At 35.5% G+C, this 24,330-nt stretch overlaps 1 protein-coding gene across 3 annotated transcripts in view; it reads right to left on the bottom strand.

The window, feature by feature from the left end:
• The window catches only part of pasilla (RNA-binding protein Nova-1-like protein passilla), a 51,410-nt gene that overhangs the window by 14,257 nt on the left and 12,823 nt on the right, over positions 1 to 24,330 (bottom strand). For all 3 annotated transcript variants that reach the window (XM_066406172.1, XM_066406171.1, XM_066406170.1), the window contains 4 exons: positions 19,344 to 19,376; positions 6,738 to 6,884; positions 2,682 to 2,839; positions 613 to 766 (listed from right to left, as the gene is read on the bottom strand). In XM_066406172.1, the coding sequence (XP_066262269.1) occupies positions 613 to 766; positions 2,682 to 2,839; positions 6,738 to 6,884; positions 19,344 to 19,350 (466 nt within the window). In that variant the 5' untranslated portion in view covers positions 19,351 to 19,376. The remainder of the gene's footprint in view (positions 1 to 612; positions 767 to 2,681; positions 2,840 to 6,737; positions 6,885 to 19,343; positions 19,377 to 24,330) is intronic.

Below are 24,330 nucleotides of genomic sequence, written 5' to 3'. Positions count from 1 at the left end.
ATTCTGTTCAGACGTTGGAAAATATACAGTACTAACTAAATTAGAAAAATCGCTGAAACTGATTCTCTACTTATTTTTGCTTACGGTCCTTATGTGAGTAACTCTGCCAATACAGGATAGCTCGAAAAAGCTAATTTTCAAACGTTTCTGTATTTAATTCGCACTTGACCCCCTAACTTGAACCTGAGTTTCTCTTTAAATTTATCTAGATTTGCTAATTTACGGAAAGTATCCCTTAATCCTTACTTTTCCTCCGTACCCTTTACACTCTTCAGAGGCCAGTAAAATCAGGATTGAAATAAATAATATCTCAAAGACGAGTGAAAATTCCCAAAAGATTAGTGCTGCTAAATTCACACATACTACCAATACCAATAATCGGAATCTCTTCTAAATAGAAAACACAATATTAAATTGATTGATACATCATCTCTGAATCGATGATTGATCTATCCTTCACCGATAATTTCCCCAACGTCAACAACATGCCTGAATAATTCCTGCAATAATTAAATGCATACTATCGATTCCGTATTTCGAATCTATGGTTAAACGTGAGTGTGAAAGTGACTTCATGAGGATGCGCAGTAATAAAAAATCGCTCCAACTTACCAATTACCGTGATACATCTCTCCTGAAGGCTGACGTCTTTGGCTTTTTGTGAGATTTGCACATACGACCCACTGCTTTCCTTGATTTGCTTAATGTAATTACCCGCTTTGCCGATTATCATTCCAGCTGTGCTGTTTGGTACTAGGATTTTCACCTGAAAATAACATTTATATGAGAAGAAATTATTTACCTAATGAGCGCGGAAAATGGTGCTTTCCTGCAAAAAGCTGTCTCGGTCAACTTGGGCTTCCTGAAGCTCAGAGAAGTAGTTGGAGGCAGGAAAGTCACTTCCCTCACAAGTTAAGTACAATAGTTTTCCTTCGACCGTATGTGTTAACTTTCGGGTCTTCTGTAAGTTCGATTGAAAGTTCTACCCCACGCATGTCAACGTCAAGTACGCACAGAAAGTTTTGACACACGCCACTTTTATTTACGTGCCGTAAAACTTTTTACCGCACACGTTCGGTAAAGATAAAAGTAAATCACAGCCACTTTACCGCTTAATTGACTTTTAGAAAAAATTCTTATTTATATAACCACACAAATAGCACCGCTTTTAGCAGACATTATAGTGTGCTATTTCCTGTCCTATTATTGGCATTCTATCAAAATAATATAGAAACTTTAGATGAATTTGGGCATATTTGGAACAGAAATTTCCCTTTTTAGTTGAGCTTTTTAAAATAAAGATATGTATTGGCATGTGAAACCGTATTTCTGGGAAACTGGTGGAAATACGTCCTTTACAAAGAAACTCGCTTGATAAGAAGAAAACAATTTCAAAACATGAGAGATATTTCTATTTACATATTTTTAGTCAAAACTATTACTCAATTGACGAATGAAGATTTAAGCAATACTGAATAAATGCAGTGCACTGTATAAAGAAAATCTACGTTTAAAGTGATAAGAATTTAAGGAAATGCAATAAATTATTACTGCCAAAGAGAGGATTGCACGCCCATGGATTTAAGCATTTATACTCATTATAATCCCTAATTTAACTGTACAGATATTCTTATTGTTCTACTGAGAATCAAACGCGTGCGAACAACGAAAGCGAATTAACTCGTCAGGGGCTTAAAATCTAAACTTAAGGAACAATTTTCGAGAACTTGTTCCTTTGAAAGCGAGAATTGCACGCCAATGAATTGTTACCCTTGGATCTATTATAATCCTCTGCTTAATTTCAGAAACTTTTCAGTTATTGTACTGAAGTTCATTTCTTGAATATTAACTTCTTTACCGGATCTAAAAACTCAACTAAGGGGAAAATGTTCCAGTGTTTATTACTCCTTAAGTGAGGCCGGCACGCAAATGAATTCCTGCACTTGAACGCATTATAATCTACCGATCAATTGTTAAAACCTTCTAGTTATTCTACTGAATGACTGGGGCGTGTGAAGGCGAGATGTGGACTAACTTATGGAGGGTCTAAAAACTGAACTAAAGGACCGGATTTCAAGAACTAATTACTATCAAAATGAAGATTGTACGAAAACGAATTGTTTACTTGAATTAATTTTAATCTGCTGATTAACTTAAGGCTCTCGCCAGTTATTTTACTAAAAAACAGGAGCGCACGAGAGTGGAAAACTTCACTAAGGGGACGATGTTCGAGAGTTTTTATTACGAGCGAAAACTATATTAAATAAATAATGATTAAACATTTCTAATTAATTCCAGGCAACTGCATGAATAAGAGCCCTAAGTAAATAAGTTTAACTTTTTACTATAATATGCAACTTTTCGAACTCGGTCGAACACAAAGTGAAGTTTCCCGACTGGAACAACTTCATTGCTAGTCGTATTCAAATTGTTCGACGTCTTAGAGGAAACTAGACGCCTGGAAACTTTGAACTAGGACTGTTTTCAGATGATAAAAGTCCGAAGAACTTTATCGCTCAATTTTAGATGAGTCCGAGGACACTATTATTTCCTTGATTTTGTATAGTTTCTTTTATAAATTCACAGAATTATATTAATAAAAATTTGAACGTATCCAGTCGATGACATATTGAGTAACCACAAGAACATGTGTAGTTACCCGTTTGCACAATGAGACTTACTTGCTTATCACGTTCTTGAGTTAATTTGCTACTATCACCAGCCTCTATCACCGGTTTCGTTAGGTCGGGTTTTTCTCTAATTTTCTCCATTATAAAATCTAACACAATCAAAATGGCATCCACGCTGCCAGTTATCAGACACACCCGTTCCGTCGTTCCTAGAAAAAAATTACATCTGCATAAATAACTGCAACAATATTATGTATTAGTAAAAATGTATTCTAATATCAAAATGTAAATAAGACAAGCCTTCATATTGTGTAACGCAACTTGCAATGCAAATATTGCTTACTATCCCATCAAACAAGAAAAAACATGATAACAAGAACATACACAAAATATCACATTGTTAAGTCGTGGGTAATGATAAAGACCCATTTGGAATTTAATAATACAATTTTAGACTCAGAGATATATGTAACATATTAAATTTGCTTTTCAGATAATTCTGACAACAGTAATAATAGACCAAATACTTGAAGTGTTTTCTATCGTAACACCAAATAAGGAACCGATAAGCGGTATTCAGGCATTTAGTACCCTTCGTTGCGCGAAAATTTTTTATATTGGCCCGCAAGTTTTCCAGACCTAAATGAGTTTGAGTAATGAAGGAACAGCAGCTTTAACTATACAAGTATAAATATTAATAAATCCAATAGATAGATGGAGGCCCAATATTCATCAAAATGTATAGTCAGTCAATCTCGGCATAAATAAATTTTCTATGACTACGCAAACATATTTCAAAAACTTGAAAATATATTATTCAATATTTCAACAATATTTTGTGTTGCCAAATCTAAAATGAGAACCAACTTACTCTAAATTGCAACACTAAAAATCTCCAAAAACACAATAATTTTATTCACATTCTTATGTCGAGAGCAAAAAACCTAAGCAGTTTCACTTTTCATTATTGTTACAGTTACAAATCATTTAGTGCGTAACGAAACTGAGAGTGTATTATTTTCTCTGCTATTTTAAATATACCATTATGGTATTAGATGGTAATTTCTTGCGAAGTGCAGTCGGTGAGGTCATATAACCGGAAAGGAGGAAAATAAGGAAGTCGAGGGGACGCGGGTCTGGCTGGTGCGGAGGCCAAAATAAGAGTTGGCATCAACACATAGTTATTTTATAAAAAAAGAATGTAGGTTAGTTTTGTTATAAATTGGGTTTTAAAGACATATCTGTTTGATTTATGAGAGAATGGGGAGTAGGACCAATGAATGAACAAACTGGTTCGGGATTTTTTTATCATTTGATAAGGGTAATATAAAATTTTGTAACGTCATCATGGCAGCCTTTATATCAAATATTATTATCAATACCTGTAAAAAAAGGAAAATGATAATTTTCCTTTCATACATAGTTTTTAGATTTTATTTCGTTGACTTAAATCAACAAATTGTTGTAAGGAAATCACGTTTCAAGGGCAGCTATTATCGTTTGGAGATGAGCAAATATTGAACTTAGAATAATAAACGCAAATAGAATACTTATACTTTATGTAACGATAATAATGTATATTAGGAATATCAAAATCAAAATTTTTATCATTTGTTCCAGTTTGAGTAAAAGGACAAACTACTAAAATCTCAGTTCCCATGATCACATGATATCAAAAATGTCTCCACGTTTGCCAGATATGTAGATTCTTCTGGTGCCACGTAAAGAACGTTGTGCCTCTCCCAGGAAACTTTTTCTGTTTTCAAGCATTTTACACACAGTTTCACGGAGGAGAGGACAATACAGTTCCCTGCCGTTATGCCCTTTGCCTTCCAAAGAGAATTTCTTTCAGGTCATTTATTTGATAGTACGATGATTACTTCATTAGGACATCAACAAAAAGGCAAAACTTAATGAGCTAATAATTGAAAAAGTCATTTGTAAGCAAAGTACTTTCCAAAATATTAGTTTTTTGAAACTAAATTTTTAAATTTTGTCTATTGAACTTCGGAGGGTCAGTTTGGTAGATCAAACTTAAACCGAAATCATTCTGCCAATGAATTCATCAAACCCAGAACACCAAAACTAATGGCAAATGAATTTTTCATTTTGTGTTTCTTGATAATTTTTCAATTTAATTACTGAGTTTAATAAAGTGAGATTATGCTGTTACTTTTGTCATGGGAATACAGCAAAACGTGAATTCCTGTAAATACTGATCAAGCTGTTGGGCTTCACTGTTTGACAAATGATCTCACAGCACCTTTTAAACCTCACGTGAGCCACATATTTAAAACAAAATCTGTCGATTCTTAGCCAAGTAAACATGGAAGGTTCCATTATATGCGACTTATTACATACATGTAATTTCTACTGGTTATAAGCCAAGAAAAATTAGTCTCCCACGTTTTTCTCTTTCTGGATTATGTAAACGCATTTTCAACAACCTGCATCTGAAAATCAATGAAAATAAACTTTTTGGCAGCAGAGATTTCAAAGGGCAGCTTGGGTGTTACATGTTACAAGGTCGTATGATTTGGTTCTATGCCAGTCAATGTTTATTTCCAAACTGTGCGTTTAGAATTGTTTTAATGTGCTGAGTTCTTGCCATAAACAAATATGAACTATATACTTCTGAGATTACATTCCGGAGATTGCCTTCAAACCGTCCTAAATGATGATAGATACTATCTATATAGGTAAATTCTAAGTGTAATAATAAGAAATATTCCCACTTCAAATTATACAATTTATCATTACACATCGATATAAATAATATTTGGCATTGTGTTAGTGCTCGATTTATGTCGCTGATTGCAACCTTCGTAATGTAATATCTACCGGTACTTGCTTTATTCGAAAATAGACCTCAGTCGATTTTATCTCTGACTCTGGTACTATGATAATGATAATACTACTGAGGACCTATTTACTTTGATGTCGTTACATAGAAGTATAAGTAGCTTTTATTTTATAATCGTGAAATTGCAAAATAACCAGTTTTAAATCTTCCGCTCTATAATATCCGAAATTGTTAGTATGAAGATTTGATTCGGGCAATTATATGCCTGTGATTCCCACTCACGCCCTCCCCGTAGATATACTACGTCCTCTATGAGGATATCTGCCAATAACAACTATGCCACACCCCCCATAACATTTCCAAATTTAAACATAACGTTTCAAATTTTCCGTTATATTCGCGGATGCCTAGTTGTTAAATGAATAAAAGGGTAAGCTCAAACTGAGGAAATAATTCGTTAAAGTTTTGAATTATTCCTTTAGTTACTATTAATTGAGGATTAGGCAGCAATTACGCCTGTCTGCCAATCGGAGTCATATGCTCCTTTACGCACGCCCCTTTTCGTGGCGATTGACCCTACTGCAATACATGATGTCCCGAAAAAGGAGCCCAGTCCCCTAACTTCAGATTTTTTGAGCATAAAGAAAGAAGATTAGCAAATTGAATTTCCATTTCACAAAAAATAAAAAAGTAGCCAAATCGAACAAGAGAGTCAAGTATCAACAAATCAATGTCCATTGTCATACTTGGATCCTTTTTAACACACTGTTTATAATTCGGTACGCCATCTAGATGAGATCCTATCAGTCAGAGACAAGCAACGCCTCATAGTAGTAAACAGCCCTATGACAAAGGTGTGGTTTTGAAGACACACCCACTTATTCACTGTTCTCGTTATCAGCTATTAGTGGAGTTTAGCTTGACTTCAAAATATCCTAGTTAATTATACATTAGGCATCACTCAACTAAGTGGGTAGGAAAATCAAGGGAAATTAACTTGTAGTTCTCTCGATAAAAAACTTATTTTAACCTAGTTTCAGATGGACCAGGTCGATTTTCCAAATGGCTCTGAAACTGTCTTTGAACTTCTGTTTAAGACTTTTCGCCGGAGAGCCATTTTATTATCATATTTTACCTATTTTATATATACTATACGCCTAGTGCCGAGCTTTTGTCTCTGTATATTTTCAGTGATGCTGTTTATCTAATATACTTCTTACAAATTGATAAAAACAAAAATTGAGCGATATTGTTCATATTCTTGTGATAGATTGTAGAAGCTCACTTGCGTATTTGGACCTTACCTGGATAAAAATCGTGTGACTTAGACATTTTAACTCGTGCCCCTGTTTCCTTTTGGAGTTGGGCAATGGTCTCACCGCCCTTGCCGATGATTGCCCCGGCGGCCACGCTTGGCACGAGCACTTTGAAATGGTACGTCCCATCCCCCCCTGAAAAAGAAAACAAGAAAATTTAATTCACAAATTAGCTGGACTAACTTAAATTCTAAAAATTGGAAAACCACTGTTTGGAAATTATGTCATAAAATGTTCAATTATTTTATGGTGCTTATTTCCTAAAAGCTCTCGCAAGGAAGAAAAATCAGGATTAACTATGAAATACGCGGATTTTTTTAATTAACTAAGGCCCGGGTCTTCAAATATCCAGCTGTCAGTTAACAGCTAACTGGCAGATGAAGGTCTCCTATATGAAACACAGGTACTGACACAGACACTTTGACTGATGGTACTTCGCCTGCAGTATAACAGTACTTTGAAAACCGATACTAAATGTGTATGTCATTAAAAAAATTACTAATATAAGTAGTGAATCACCTGGTTTTAATGATTTCTAACGAGTCATGGTAGCAATGAAGACATTAGACACTATTTATAAACCCATGGGTGAGAAAATTCGTCATAAAAATCACTTTAACTTTAACATTTTGTATCAAATATCAATGTTATGTAGGTTTGAATGAAATTAAGGACACACCTTTAAACGAGTGGGCCACAATCAAAAAACGTATTATTAAATTATTATGAATTATAACCAAGTAACTTAGAATTTTAAGGTATTAGAACCAAAAATAGGTATCAAAGTAACCTCTTAGCTCAGAAAGATAGAGATCCCTAAACCCTATTCGTACATGCTTATAGAGTGTGATCATTAAAAGCACCTAAAAAAATTTTTTAGGTAATGTAGTCCACAGATTTCGGTGAACAAAGTTCGAAAAACAGCAAAACATATGTAGGTATGTACCGCTTCCCACTTGGGAATTTTTAGAATGTGAACATGTCGAAATGTTTTATGAACTCGTTACAACCATAATTATTGATGCTCACAAGCTCTTTGTTTCAACTAGAAAATACATCAGAGTTCACTGAAGTTCTCCAAGAAATTTATACGCTTGTGGAAGCCAATGAAGACCACTTTCATTGCAATCCGTGATTAAGTGAAATAACAATGCAAGGTCGTGAAATTGAATACTACTACGAAGTCGTGACTTCGCGGGAATGCAATGAGTTACTTTTACGCTATGGGCATTTCCCTTATGCTATTATTTGGCTATGGTTTCCATATTGATGTTAAAGTTGCAAGAGAACGGTTTACGATTTTAGAACGACACACGATATCTCAAAACAATTACTTACTAATCTAATGAAAACTGGTAGACAGTTAAAAATGTCAAGGTGTACACGTTCTGGTGGTCGTACGTTAACGTTATGACCCACTGGCCCTTAATCATTCACAATTTCCCAGAAAAAACAATGGTTAATTCGACGCCTAATCGAAGTAATTATTTTGAGGTAAGTATTCGTTATTTGCGCGATTGTTTTGGCAGAAATTTATGAGCAAAACCATGACATCATCAAATCAGTATAAGGAAAAGATACACCTTGCATTACGCATAGTTGGGAAATTGTATTTTGCTTGCATTCAATGTAACACAAAACACCCACACGGTCGACACTGAAACGATGGCACGCCATTAAAGTCAACTGGAAATAAATCAGGTGCGCTCGGAGGCCAAGCAAGTATCGATTGTGCTGTTATGATACAATTTGCTATGCTTTGCATTTGATACTTAGGCAATCAATTAAATGCGGTTGACCCATATTTGGGAGCTTTTTATATCCCCGCAAGACCTATTTAGCAGGCAGATTTAATGGTTAGAACATGATGTCAGTGGGCGTAAACATATGGATTTCAAAACTAGGCCGCAAGCCTGGATTCTTCTATAGTTACCGATTCTCCTTTATACAGCCAGATTTCTATACACAGTGTTTAAAGTCACTGCTATAAACCAGTCACTAACACCATACATTTCTAGATGAGTTCTTGACAATTTAATGGCACAACATGTGTAATAAAAATACAGTGGGAGTGAACATAACACAATATCGATTTCGATTATAGAACTTTGCTACTGCGTTTTGACTTCCGAAAATTATGCACAGTCAGTTCTATAAATATTTCTTGCGCATGAATTTATCTTTTAAAATGTTTGTTTTATAAAAATTTAGGTTTCCTGCACTTCCATGCATTTTTATCGATACGTCCAAAAATCTATGCATGTATGTATTTCGGCATGGGAATTTTTCGACATCGAACTGGTGTTATTTATTGTAAAACAAAAGCCGATTAGCCATGCTGCTCTAAATCGGCTAGTTCGTTTAGCCTTTATATATTCAACCAGCAGTAAATCTCTACTTGGCTAATTCCAAACAAAAGAAATTCTTCGTTGAAACAGTCACATGCACATGGACACATCCTGCTTTTGAACTACGCGTAGAATGTTAGTAGCATACGACGGAGACTTAAATAGTGGTAAGTAAAATTAACAAAACGAAAAGAAATACATTGATTATGGTTGAGACCTCGCAATTCGGGATGTTATTTGTCTTAGAAAATGATGAACACGAGAAAAGCTATCTTGCAATCAAGACAAACCATCAAATATTTTTTTTAATTCCAACTCAATCACATGTTTCTAACCAGAACTTGATTTGAAAAGCAGAAGATGTTGAATTCAGGACTAGGTCCACAAAACCAACTTTGAACCAACTGAGCGCCTCTGGTCCACTGACTTCAGAGGACCCTTCAAGTTCTAAATCCCGGAAGAATGACAAAGAACATTTTGATTTCATCACGGATTAAAGGAAAACTTGCTAGTCAAACACCTCAGAAGCTTTATGTAGAATCTTTTTTTATCAAGGAACAAAAGTCAAAGAACGGCTTTTTGAAATCCGCAGTAAGGAACGACAAAAAATGGGAAAAAGGAATTTTCAGTTAATTCGAATTTACTTTCACTGCTTCAATTTTATTTAGGCTACTATGTGATCCATAATGAAATTAAAGGTAAAAAATTCATCAGAATGCGCTTGGCATACCATTAGCCCTTAAAGAGCTATTATGGTCACGTGAACGTTTATTTTAATAAATCAATTTTTTGCGTGTTCCAAGCGGCTGCCAACGAAACAATGTGTATAAATTTTTTTTTTTTTAAATCGGGAAAAATTTAAAGGCACACTGGTTCCGTTTGTTAAAGTACAGTTTACATAGCAACCAAAAGAAACATCTTAATTCCAAATGAAGAACATGCTTTCATTCTCTGCAAAGTATCTTTTCGTAACTAGAGTTGTCGCACCAACCACCCAGAAAGGCATACTGAGTAAAATCACACAGAAAAGTTGTCGTCATCCACCGGACTGTGCCTAGAGATCATAAAGAACGGGACACGAGCTAGGACTATCAAGTAAAGTTTGGGAGATTCGAAGAGGGGATCACTACTAAAACGCGACATCCGATCGAAACTAGATCGCTGCATCCGATCGTAATGATCGCAGAAGTCACAACTAAGCGGCTATTGACCGGGGATTCCAGCTATTAGCTGCAATTGGAAAGCATTTATCGTGGTACAAAAACACTCAGTGCTTCATTAAAACATGTGAGGTCAATGCAGGCAACCAGCGATCCTGTGCTACGTGCTTAATGCAGCCGTTAAATAAGGATTATAAGGGAAGTATTTAACATGAATTAAGAAACATTAGTATATTTATTTATCTTTTATGACATCTACGAACTAAAAGATACGTAAAACATGCAGAACGTTGTTTCAACTAAATTTATTTAATAAGTTTGGGAGGTCGTTGTCCAATTAAGCTTATGGAGAAGCCGCCACTGCTTTTCAGCACTTTATGGCACTGACTAATTCTTCATAACTCTCGAGCAGCTTGATAGTTCAGGTCCGACGGAACGTGATCAGGAAGCCCGTCTAGTTAACTCATCCGTCCATTTGTTTTCCTCGACGATCCATTGACTTGGGATTTAAATTAGGGTGACTCTATTAGTGACTGCCAATTGCTAAGGAGCATGTCTACATTCCTAGATGAGCTTTGAAATCATCCTGATTTTCCTCGACTTGGAAGGCCGTTATATAGTCTCCTAAGGGAAAGAATTCACCCTTTCTGCGACCAATGCTGTATCTCCAGGTCCTAGATGATTCGTGATCCGCCAATGTACCAAACCTGATTGTTGTCATTAGCGAATGAAGAAATTCCATCGTAAAATCCTCTCTCTTTGAAATATTCAGCCCAACCCATTATCTCAGTCTTAGTCGGTCATTCGGGCCCTCCTCATCCGATAAAAAGTCGTCTTTGAGAAGCTGCACAGAAAAGTAAATAAAATTCTAACTTCTTGCATAGTTTCAAAGGCACTTAGGTTTGAGATTACAGAACTGTTAAGTTGAGAGCTCGGTTAAGAGAGATCGTCGTAGAAACGTTTTACTAGGAAAAATTCTCATGACTTTCAGTATTTGAATATCAACTTGTACACAATGTTTTCGATTATAAAAGTCGATTTGTTAGAATTCGAACGTAAAAGTACCTCCATACATTCAATGAATTCTCAACCTTCTCGCAGGTGGTCTAGATCGCACTCTTGTTTAACAACAACAATAAATTAATTGCAACGAAAGCAAAACCCGTAGCATGACGTGACATAACGAAGACAAGACCAAATAGGAGCAAACCAGTCTGCTAGTTCTAGGCCCAGTTTCATGGTAGGTTTCAAGATCAAGGCTATAGAAAGTAAAATGGTTAAATGGAACGAATCTGCAGGTTGTAGGCCACTCGCTTTCAAGACTCGTTTGCGATTAATCATAGTGTAGACTATAGATTTTACACTTACGATTAAATATTGAAAATATTCAATTATTGATCCTTTAAGATCTAGTGACAGCCAAGTGTCGAGACATCCACATTGTACGTCATCACTATTTTCCCTAATTGCCGTAAACATTAGTCCCTCTAATGCCCTCAGGCTTTGCTTCTAATCCCGGGACGTAATTTGCCATGCTATCATGCTAAAAGGGAATTTTCTATTACATCATCGAGTCTTGTACAACATGGGGTGGTATTAATTTCGCCTTATGTTGTTCAAGATTGATGAGCAGTCTGACCTTATTTTCTTCGGGGTTAATGGCTTTGCTAGTCTACATATTATGTAATTGGGCATTAGAAATGTCTGAATTTATAGATTGACCTGATATGTACCTTCTGAATTTTTATAAATAACCATGAAGCGGTTGGTCCCACTTCTACACTCTGGAGAAAAATTTGAAAGGGCCAATAATTCAGAACAAGTGGATTTATGCTGGCATTCCACTAAACGCGAGACAAGTTTTAACAGGAAGCCTGACATGTATTAGTGTCCCTATAGACGTTATTGTTGTCAGGCATGCGTCATGCATCGGCGCAATCTGCATATCATATGAGACGTAAGAGGTCATGGTCGCATTACTTCCTTCGATTTCGCAATCATGGATTACTGCCCATTTGCCAACTGCATCATCCATAAGTTCATCTAATTCAATGATAAAGGCACAATCACAGTATCTCTACAGGGCCTACAAGGAATGTTAGGTTATGCCACGCCCACATCGTGTCGTTTATGTTGGGACCGGAAATTTGCTTGCATAATATTTCGCTATTGATTTCGCTTTTTTTGACCATTCAGCATATATTATTTGTTGGCAAGACATGACAAACACGTGATGCTAAATAGCATATTCGAATATGTAATAATAAATTGTGGAGAGAAAAGCCAGCCTGAAAGAATCGTCCCTATAGAAAACACGAGAGCGAGGAAATCCTATTATTTTTATATTTTCTTATCAGTTCTTGCTATATGTACTGAAACCCAGTTGTGTAGACAGGTGATGTGAATGAAATCTAAGAAAAATATCTGTTTGTATTGTGATGACATCCGTGTAATAAAATCTCTGAAAGATCTTCAGCGCCGGTCAGAGAACCGGGAGATAAACTAACCGCCGCTTGTAATCCATAAATAGACAAATTCCAATTAATATTTATTTAATGAATTAAACACCTTTTATATTTTATAACCAAAAAGTTACAAACGATGGAAATAAACTCTACTTGTGCATGTGCTTTTTGTGGCCTCAAATGGGACTATATTTCTCTCTGCCTATTTGGTAATCACTGACGCGTGTCTTGGCCCCAAAATTTCAACCCAAGTACATCCGTCTTCCTCCCTATATTTTCCTCTAATTCCTTTCAAATCGACAAACGTGAAACATCTTCAATCTTCCAAATCGATTCAGAAAGTGTTTTCTGGCACAGCTCCAAGGAGGTTAAGGCACCATTACACGCTGAATCAGCATTTCAAATAAGTAATAACTCTATTAGTTTTCCACATACACTTAAAATGTAAACTCATGCTCTTATTTAGAAGTATTTCTTTGTTCCCGTGGTACCAAATAATTTCATGGAATGTAGAAAAAGCGTTCGAAGGCACAGAATTCAGAACAGAGAAACGCGGTATACTGATTCGGATCAGAAAATGTTAATTCGCTAGAAGTAAGAAGGAGCAAGAGTCTTTTGGTGATGAATTTGGGAAGGCACGACCAACGCTACGTGTAAACTCCTTTATAGCAATGAGACCGGCGATCGTTCAATTTCCACATGATATCCATTCTGGAATATGGAATTAGGATGGAGCTTTAAGGAGTTGAACTAACGTAGAAGAATATAAAAACACGTATATTTGGGCTGCTGAGGTACTTTTTTAAAATAATGGAAGAAGAAAGAAACACATACACAAAGAGGTGTGTGGTAAAGTGCAGGACTTCAAATTGATGAGGAAGTAAATTATTCATCAAGAAGGTTCAAGCAATACAATTGAAAGTGATACAATACAAAGAAAAATGATTATGGAGTGAAACGATGACCTAAAAAGCGCACTACTATCTTAGGCCAAATCTGCTGTCCAAATTTCCCCTAAATATCCCATCACCTCTCTAGTTATCTGAAAAAAACTTTAAACATTGACCTCTTCACAACTGTACCAAGTGATTTTCAGCGTCGCTTCCGTGTTCGGACGGACACAACTCGGCTCATGCCAACCCTGTTCTTCTGGCATAAATTAGAACAAATTAAAATCGATCCTGTAGTCCCGCCACTCCATCGTAAACCATCAAAATCGAATCAATCAATTATTATCGCAAAAATCAAAACAATCGTTAATCGACTGTATCAGCACAAATTATACACACTGGTTTGAAGCTCTTGTTCCATGCCATCGCATCGCTGGCAAGTGTTGATGATGAATTAAAAGTCATTACGCGACGTTGTGACGACGTAACAGTGTTTCTAGGTCACTCTGTCAATACGCCATTTTCAACGCAACCTTGAAGGCGCAGCAATTAGTCGAAACGCGCAGAGGACAAAGTCAAAGCTGTGCGCGGAGAACTGAAACGCCGCTGGTGCTTTAAAAGTTGCTTCGAAGATTAATATTGTCAGATGGTTTTGGGCGTAAATATTATTTCTATGAAGTTTTTTTTGAACCTTAAAAAGTGCACAAGTTAATGAGTTGAAATACGATGGCTAAGAATAGGCGTTTAAGGCCAAAAAACATCCTTTTACATGCATAACTGTATCGTAATGAAGACTAATACCGCGACCAAATTGGAAACCGAATACGCAGGCACACGTCTCTCTTGGTTGTCGCAATAAAGATATTTTCGTTTTGCGAAATCCGGTCGCAAAATTGCCACTTGGCTTTATATTTAGACATTGCATGGCTTGTCGGCTGGAATTTGATATTTTTGTAATGGTTTCCTGCATTTATTTGCAATCAATCGAGGAGATTTTGAAATATATAGTAAAGAACCTGACAAATAGGCAAATCCTATTCAGAATACCAAAGATTCGTTCTAAATAGAAACGCAGCATCGAAAAGTTGGCATTGAAGATGTATATCCCCAGTAAGTGTATGAAGACTTTTCTCGAAGGAAGTAACATCAGGTTGTTTAAGATTCATAAAAATTGGTGACCTTCTGGATATTTGCCGAAAATAATCGCTAATGGCATTCCTCACATTCTTATCGTTACCTGGAAAAAAAGGAAATTTACCAACCACCGTTTTTACACTTATTTGTACCTTTCAAATAATGTCTTTCGATTTTCAAAAGATTTGGTTCCATATTGATGGTCTGAAGTAAAAAATAGAGCCTCGTTTAAAGCAATAGTATCAATGTAGAAACACTCGATTTTAACATACTTTAAAAAACAGTCTTTTAAACAGAAGTGAAGATACCTTTGCCTTTCAGACTAATGGTATCTTGCCTGATCCAGATCATCATCATTCTCATCATTTTGAGTGTCATTTGAGCTTGAAGAAGTTGCACTTCTCACACCAATATCAAGATGAATGTGATGATACAGTTTTCACTCTGACTAGCTTATAATGAAATATTATCACGGTTCAATGTAAAAATATTAAAAAACAGTAAGCTTCATTTTTTTCATACATTCCGAAAGGATAAAGAGCTCGCTTTTTGTTCAATTTCTATGGAGGTTTCTGTATTCTTCCATTGTATTATGTCAGATATGTTACCAGCTTTCTCTTCCTCAGGTCTTCAGAATTTATTAGACCAGATAATATTCTCCAATTTGGGAATTCTTCATTTCCGGGTAATAGGGAGCACCTAAACGTCATTCTCTTAACAAAATTTGAGAATATTTTATTTTCCATGCACCTCTCGAGGTTTCCTCACTAAGCTCTATATTTTGTATCTCACTTCACTTAAACGTTATGAGTTGCGGATATTTTTGGACAAATTTCCAGACCCTCTTTCTCTTTTTTTGTTTGAGGAAGTCAATTATCCAGACTAGAAAACTATTAGTAACTTGTCGAAATTGGATTTTCACACAAGTTTATCGGGTCTGGCTGGCACCAGTCGTCGCGTTTTTAAGTGCATCTTCAGGACCGAATGTGGGCCACCGCTCAACTGTTTCGGCAACTTGGCAGAAAACTGTATCGACCGGATTTTCGTTCCGGTTTTCCGGTTCCGACATTGAATTTACTCTCGTTTTGCGACTGCAATTGTGCTATTTTTGCATGAAAAGTCCTTGGAAGTTTTTAACTCTTTTCGTCTGCTTACATAACAACATTTTAACAGTGATAAAGCAAAACAGTGACAAGGAAACCGGTAATATTGAGTTGTAAACCGGTATCTAACAATTTTACATTCCACATTGCAAAATATTCCCCAATACTTTATATTTTAACTTATTCGTAATTACCTTATAAATGCCGTTTCGGCCATTGCATAACCTAAAGATGGAGCTTTAGGCTCAGACTGGCGAGGTACCGTTAAGTACCACTGACACAGTTTTTATATATTTTGAAAGGAACCACTCACATCAATGAAACCTGTTGCATGTACCGTTATTTCTGGTTCTGTAATTCCAGAGCCTAAAGATACTCTTCTACTACTGACTATACCCACGAATTTTCCTCAATAAATACTAATTAATAATGACTGTAATTGGGTACTCAGACGGTTCTTGTGTCAATAAAATGCGCACATAATGTCACGGATTGCTGAAGACGCAATACCATATCTGATTGTTCGTTGCGTACGCGTTCGGTACTTTAAGGATTGCAGAAGCAAAAAATATGCACCCAATAATGTTTCTTTGTCCAGATGTTGACCAGTAAATTTTAATACGCATTAGCAATTTACTGTTATTATTACAGTGACACAGATATGGTCAAGAACAATTATATATATGTATACCTACATGACAGGGTATCGATGTAGTGCTAATTGAAAACAGGTGTAGCATCCAGCAAGATAACTTTATTAGCCAATATGAATTAATAATACAGTGATCCTCAATGCGTCCTGCAAGGAGGAAAATTTCAGGAAATTACTTCTCTAGGTTTGGCGAGACCCGCTGGTTCGCGCGCTCATTCCGGATTAATTTTAGTTTTTCTAACAATATCCTTACTACGTCAGGCAGCTAGTCATAATAGTACTTGGTCCTAACAATATACAAAATTTAAGTTTTTTAGATGCCAATGCCACATTGCCAGAAGGAGACAGTTCAAAATTCTCTAGAAATATCCGGAATTTGGCAACGGCCTCCATGGTCGCCAGATCTAAGCTCCATCAAGTAAGTTTGGGATAAGATTATAGCATGAGGTAACTGTCATTTTCATTTTCAAAGGAAAGAATTGTCAATGAAACAAAATCGTCTAAAAGGCGTACAGTACTTACAGGGTATACCAAATTTGAATCATAAATTTAGATTTTGAATATACAGGGCTACCAAAAATTTAATCTACAGATATAATTCAATCACGTACTATTAGTTAACCATTCTTATCGAATACTAATTAGAGCTACTGACACCAAAATTCCCAGCAATACGTATTACTCAAGAATCGATGATTCAGTTACTGCATGTCATGACAATTAATTAAATAATTGTTGATAATTAAGCAAATTGACTAATTACAATCATTTAGATCGATTGAGTTACCTCATTAACGAAGAAAACGGTAAATGTATTAAAGTATAAAGAATCACTCTACTTTGGAAGTTATATATGTGTTTCCAAATGTAAATGCTGATATTCTATCATTAGAAACATATAACGGATGATCCTTAAAAAAACCCTCGCAGTGGGCGGTTAATTATCAACGTAAGGCGTTAATTAAGCCAGTTACTATATACCGTGAAACATCTAACGTTGACAATTGATAACATACGAAGTTATCGAAGACATACCTTTGATTTCTGAGGTTTGTAAAGATCAATCTTTAATACTTACCTAAAAAAAGGTTAGTTAATAATTTTCAATTATTTAATCACTTAGTTAGTCTTATCTTACTATGTCACTGGCTTTTAGATTTACATGAAGATGTTTATCTAAGTATATACATATATGTATCTGTAAGTATAAACTTACGTAACGTATGAATATATATACTATCAATTAAGATAGAGGGCGGATGCTTTACTTTTTTAATTAATTGTCGCATAATGTGAAAGTTGGAATGGTGTGCCTGCTTTAGTTTTCCATCGAGTCACTTTTAAACCTCCTGCCCCCTAGATATATTTTTATAATTAAAACAAAACAAGTCAAATTACAATGGAATAGTTAATTACGTAACAAGTACGACCGACTGATATTGAAAGTTGCTCAACTATATTCGATTATTAATTACCTATCAATAAATATCAATTATCATTAGTTCGATACTTATTGAGTTATTGACAATGACCGACTTTTCGATAGTCTGACACATCCCTAGTTATGGGTAATTGAAACACGTCCAAGATTTGTTTGCCACAAGACGTAAAAATGTTTTTACATGTACCTAAAAGCATAGTCAAATTATTACATGTGACGAGATATGAATAAGCATACTACTTGCTCCTACACAACGCTATGAAAAAGCTGATACATATAAGAAACCATGTATTGTCATTTGGCATACTGAGGACTATCGATAGTTATCACTGTATCGGAAAGGATTTCCAGCACTAGTAATGAGTACGCTTCCTCAGATGAATTAGTTTATTACATAACATACATAGTATTTTGCATTACGTGCGACATTGTATATCCGATTTCGTGTTAATTTGTTAATAATTATAGTTTTAAATGAAAATTAAAATACCTCCATAATGAATCAATATGTGGTCGCAAAAAGCCCTTTATAATCAAATTGGATGTAAATACTTTTAAACCCCTTCCTCTACGCCTCTGACTGTTTATAGTTAAACCGGTAAACGCCAAATTGTTTCAGTCATGAAGCAAGTGACGTGTCTTGTGATTTAACGCCCCTTTTATAATTAAAACGGCGCATCTCAAATCGTAAAAGAATCATTCTGCGTTTACAAAGGTGCAACGCAGTAGCGTACCTTGTGATATGAGCTACACTTTTTTCATGAAAATGGAAGTTAAACTGTTTTAATTTTCGATTTTGTTAAAAAATAAACTCCCGGTTCTAAATTCCTGAATTCGTGAAAGTGAGGTGTCGCATTATGTAATTTTTTTTGAAAAATTAGGAGTTAATTGCAGGCCTTAATATTTTCGTTTTCAATTTTGTAATTAATACGGAAATTTTCATGAAAATTCAGAAGCGTTTCCTAAAAGGTCGAAAAATCAAGCGTTCCGACTTAAAAATAAAAACATATTAGGTTGGTTATGTATGTACATATGTAATATGTATATATACATATTGGTTAGCAAAATATGGTTGGGTAGCTGACCAAACTTTTGATACTAAGGCAATAATATTCAATTAGAGCTGAAACGTTTACAATGACGCACATTGAAAGATAATGTAATACCACATGGATTCTCGCTTCTTTGACGTCATTTGAATACATAATGATATGCCCAATTTGGTGAAAAAAACATTCGTTCAAAACCAAGTAAAAAATAAAACAAGAATATCCCAAATAAACTGAGTTCAATGGCGAAAGTTGCTCGAAATCTCGAAGGCGTGAAGAAATTCTGAGAGCGGGTTTCCACAATCCTCATGGAATTCACATTATTTGGGACACCTTAACTAATGTAACTTACCAGTCATTCCAATACCCTCATCTGACCCCCCATCTGGAAAAAAGAAAACGGATATCAATTAAAATTAATGATTCTTAGATGGACAAAAGTTCTTGAAGATAGAAATGACGAAATCGTTTCAAAACGACCATCAGATACAGACGTAATTAATAATGCAAGTCTAAATTTTCCTACTAACTTAATAAACTACGTTTGTACGATATCTATAATACCTGTCTATAACTACTCGTAAATAGATTGCTTAAGGCATTCCAAAGGTGAGAGTATAACTTTGGCAATCTAAACCAATTTATTGAAAAACCATAACCCAACCGGCATTGCTTTAGTTAAATATCACGGTGAACTTTAAGACCATTACTGTAGTGATAGCAACAAGTAAATAAATAATTAGGTGTTTACTAGGCAGCTATAAGAATATCTGGCCTGCGATACTGATGCTGGAAGCACAAATAATTAATAGAGAAGTTTCTCATCAGGAAAGAAAAGGTGGAACGTCCTGGAAAACAGGCTCCAGTTAACCATCAGGTGGAAAATTTCAAGAAACAAACTATGTGTAAAAACATTGAAGAGTGAGGAAACAGTGGATGAAAGACAAGTTTAAGTTCGTCTAAAAGTACATAAAAAAATGGAGTTATTGAATTCCTGGAAATTTTTTCCAAGCCTCTTTAGCCCTTGCAATTGCAGAAGAATGTTACTTTTATTTGAGGACACTATCATTTTAGTCAGCTCTAAGCATCGAATGTTGTTTTCAAGACTTTTAGCCTTCGAAAACGCCGAACGAAAATGCAAAAAAGCCTTTGAAGACTCATTCAAAGCTACTTCAAACATCAAGGTTCTAAAAGAATATTATCTATTTCACTCATCAATTTAGAGTCAGGTGTTTGATTGAAAGGCGTCTCAAATCAGAAAAGAGCCTTCTTTGAATCTGGAAAACTCCAGAGACCTAAGACAGAACAAAAGAAGATCTTGAAAAGTTAGGCAATCAAAACTGGAAAACTCAGTCTAAAAAGCATTCCCATCAATGTGCTCTCAATGAACCCCAACCAATAACATACTCAAAAATCGAATGATATACAGAATGATTCACAGATAAAAATAGTAACAGCACCAAAAACTAAACCCCATACAAGTTAATCACAAATATAATATGTATTACATGACCTCCCCTTCCCTCCTGCCCCAAAGCAGGAATCCAACTTTTAATTTAATTTAATGGTAACAACCTTCAAAGACCAGCTATTCTCATGATTTTAATATTGTCCTACAGCCTAAATTTCAACTTTAAACATAGACAAACCCAGAGTCTAACCCAGCGAATTCGATTACAGCACCAGTCCTTTTCCGTGAAATTCAAAACCGTTTTCATCACTTATGAATATTGTACAACAACCCCTCGATTCCGAACACACCCCGTCTCATTCGCGTCCCTTTCCAGTCCTGGAACATTGTTCCAGAAGATGAATTTCCCAGTAACAATATACTTATTGTGCTCGCAGCCGCTATCTCTTTAGTAAAGAGCCTTTACCCGTTCCAGATTCGGAAATATTTTATCTGGAAGTAGACGTTGCGAGTTTCCTCCTCGACCTGGATACGTTGACAGGCCGTGGCTAAAGTGGCGGTAAATATGGCGTGCGTTGCGTGCCCTTATTTACATTTTGGATGGGGCAGGATGTTTTGCATACACGTACATGAATACTGGATTTTGTGGAAATGAGTGTTATATTTCGATCGTTGTGTGTGGAACTGCCTGTTTTTTTGCTTCGCTTATAATGGCGGTTGCTGGGTTGGTAAGCGCTCGTGGAATTTATTGGCTTATGTGTTTGAGGGATAATTCTGCCAGTTTTTGTTTGTGGGAGGATAGGGTAAGACACTCCTGTAATCTCTTCCACGCCTCCTCAACTAGAAGGTTTACCATTAACGCTACGTCCTCAATGGCGTATGTATAAACTTTTTTCAACCAATAAAATTTCTTGGTATCTGTGACACTGGCAGTTCTGAAACCGAGGAGGCGCAGCCCACTACTGATATTACGCCTTCTACGAGATATGACTGAATGCGACGTATAATGGCCTGGTGGAGATGCGGAGCCAAGAAAGCAATAATTCTAATATTAAATTTCATAAAGCTGTCGAAAAAATTTGAGATTATTATCATTTCCACTTCAGTTAGTTAACGTTGCGCAGTACCCTGATAATCATTAATTTTACTCGCCGATATTGCTTCACCCGCCTCCTACTTACATCAATCCAGTGACAAGTGACAACTGAAACTTTCGAAATTACTCTCAAGTGTCCTGGGATAAATCCCGGACAAATCCCAACGATCCGACAAAGTCCCACTTTGACGCCAAACAAATTTATCGTCGATTATCTGGTCCCAAATGCGCCATCCCTGGAAACAAAACGCCAGCTAGAGTCACTAATCCGGCTATCCAGGAATAGCACAGGAATTATGTGTGTTAGTGGGTCTAGGTTGCGCTGACGCCGTGCCGCATGCATCGGGGGCGCCACCGTCGACTACACGTGCACCATGACGTCAGTTGTATAGGTGGTAAGGTCCGACTGTATCCGATCATGAGCGATTGCATAGGCTACTTTATGCATTAATATGATAAATAATGATAGTCTTTGACTATGACTATTGTTGCGCTAATGAAGTTGAAATTAAGTAATTAGAATATGTGGCGTTTGGTTTTAAAAGCGAATATATTCTCTCGATTATATTAGTAGTATGCTCGTTCACCAATTGTGCAATCCGATCATCTCAACATAATCGAAGTGGCCAAATCATATGCTACAAAGTTGCAAAACCAGTTCTGCCTAAACCACAAACATTCTTAAAGTCAGTAAGCTGAAGAGAGTTAATTCCTCTACCAATAATTAAACCAGCTATGATTGTAGGAGAAATTTAATAATGAGCGTTCTCTTCTACTGAAAACTTTGAGACGAACAAAGTTTACTTAAAGTTTTGGAATTATGAAGGATTTCTCCCATGAAACGAACTCGAAATACACCTGGAAATTGTTGAAAAGTTGGATTTTTGTATTATTCCATCCGTGTAACTTAAACAGTTTCGTAAGTTCCGTTAAATTACAATTTGCTCAATTTTTGAAACTAGTGATCAGAATATATAAAACGATTTTTCGGTTAATAATTGCTGACCTCAGAGAACACAAACTGTAGAAGAACTCTTATTATTCAAGGCAGAAAACATTATGCTACAAGAAGTGAAGAGAATGTCCACTGGTTTCGAAATTGTTGAAGAAAATAATTTTCTTGTGGAAGATTTCAAGTCACTTTTAAATAAAACACAAATTTACAATCTCGTGGTCAAAATAATCACAAAATAGCTTCCAAAAATATTCCCAGATGTTGCATTATACCAGTTTAACATAATATTTTAATATTATCACAATTACCACCTGCCTAAACAAAATTACCATTCACAAACTGCGCATCAATCTCCTTTAACATAGAATCTTGTGCAACAAGTCGTCCCACTTGCCGATTCCATAAAGATGCGCTTGAAGAGAGAACATATTAATGATTATACAAATTTTAATGGGCCAAAGATCGGTACAAAGAAGAGTCCATTAAACAAAACCAGTTTTATCGTTTCATGAGAAAGATCTCCACACATTCACCCAAAAAACTTTGCCCAAAGCGAATTTGATTCAAGTTAAAAACGTGGTATTTACGATTCCGTATTAGCATCAGTTTTAAAATTTTGAAAAGTCGAGCCAAGCGTGTTTACTTCAAATTAATAAAAGGATTTGATACCATGAAAAACGGTGGGATACCTAGAAATGCTAACAACTTGCCAAAAAATTACTGGCAGAGGTGAATTTTTGCCACTCTCTTGAACGTATGAATGCATATGATTTTTTATAGTCATATTATATGTAAATAATTTCCGGAAAAATGGCGGAATGTTCGTACAAGATGCACTAAGAATGTTATTAAAATAAAATGTACTAATTATTTCGCAAAATTATTATTTTTTAATTCTTGCATCTAAAATATTTGCAGTACATCAATGAAAATCTAGTCTAGAGCGCAGTATTTTTTAAAATTTTTTGAAAAATCTTCAATTTCTTCACGCGAAAAGTTGTGAAGTAAGGACTGTCCCAAGTACGTTATTAAAAGTGATTTTTTTAAATTATTTTACAGAAGTGGTTTTCTTAATATTTCTAAAATCCAGAATATTTCAAGTCCTCACGCTAATCACTTTTTACCAAATTTCGTTACTCTTATAAGCATGTAATTTCTTGTAAAATTGTAGATTTTATCAGACAAAAACGATAGACATACGGACTATCCTAAAAATGTTACTAAAAATTAAATTTACTAATTATTCCACAAAAGCCAGCTTTTATATGTTAACCTGAACTAACACTGAAAATATTTGCAATATACCACTGATTTTTTAACAGGCACCTGTCCTGTATGAGCATTTCCACAATCCATTCTCGATTCCATCATATTAAAAGCAGTGATGTATAGGCTGCCACAAAAAAAGAATTTCATAGACGAAACGTTTTGAATAAAATGTTTTGATAAAAATTCTAGTACAAATCGCCAAAGAGATTTTTTCACTTACAGATGGAATGAAATAGGCAAGAAAATTATGGATGACCTATTCTATTCGAATACAAAAACGAAAAGTGCATTCGATTATCGAAAATATTCGAGTTCGAAGTATTCGATTCTTAAAATAGGTCAGACAAGTTCGCGTCTTATAAAATTCCCATATCAAACTTGGTTGTAAACGAAATTGTTTAGCCGCAACATTCGATATACTTTTACGGATGTAAACGAGGTTAATTTTTACAAGCCACTTCGTGGGATGTAACGAGATACAACCTTCAATTTATGAGATAATTTAAAGCAAATGCCTACTGCGCTGTATGTTTCAAGAGTTACACAACCTTGTGACGTCGCAAATTAAATAACGTTTTCATGACAGTAATGTAAGTGTTTTTCTGCCA

Source organism: Euwallacea similis, chromosome 3 (assembly GCF_039881205.1).
Source record: "Euwallacea similis isolate ESF13 chromosome 3, ESF131.1, whole genome shotgun sequence".
NCBI lineage: Eukaryota > Metazoa > Arthropoda > Insecta > Coleoptera > Curculionidae > Euwallacea > Euwallacea similis.
Note: the sequence above shows the minus strand (reverse complement) of the source record. Positions and strands in the feature narration are given on the sequence as shown.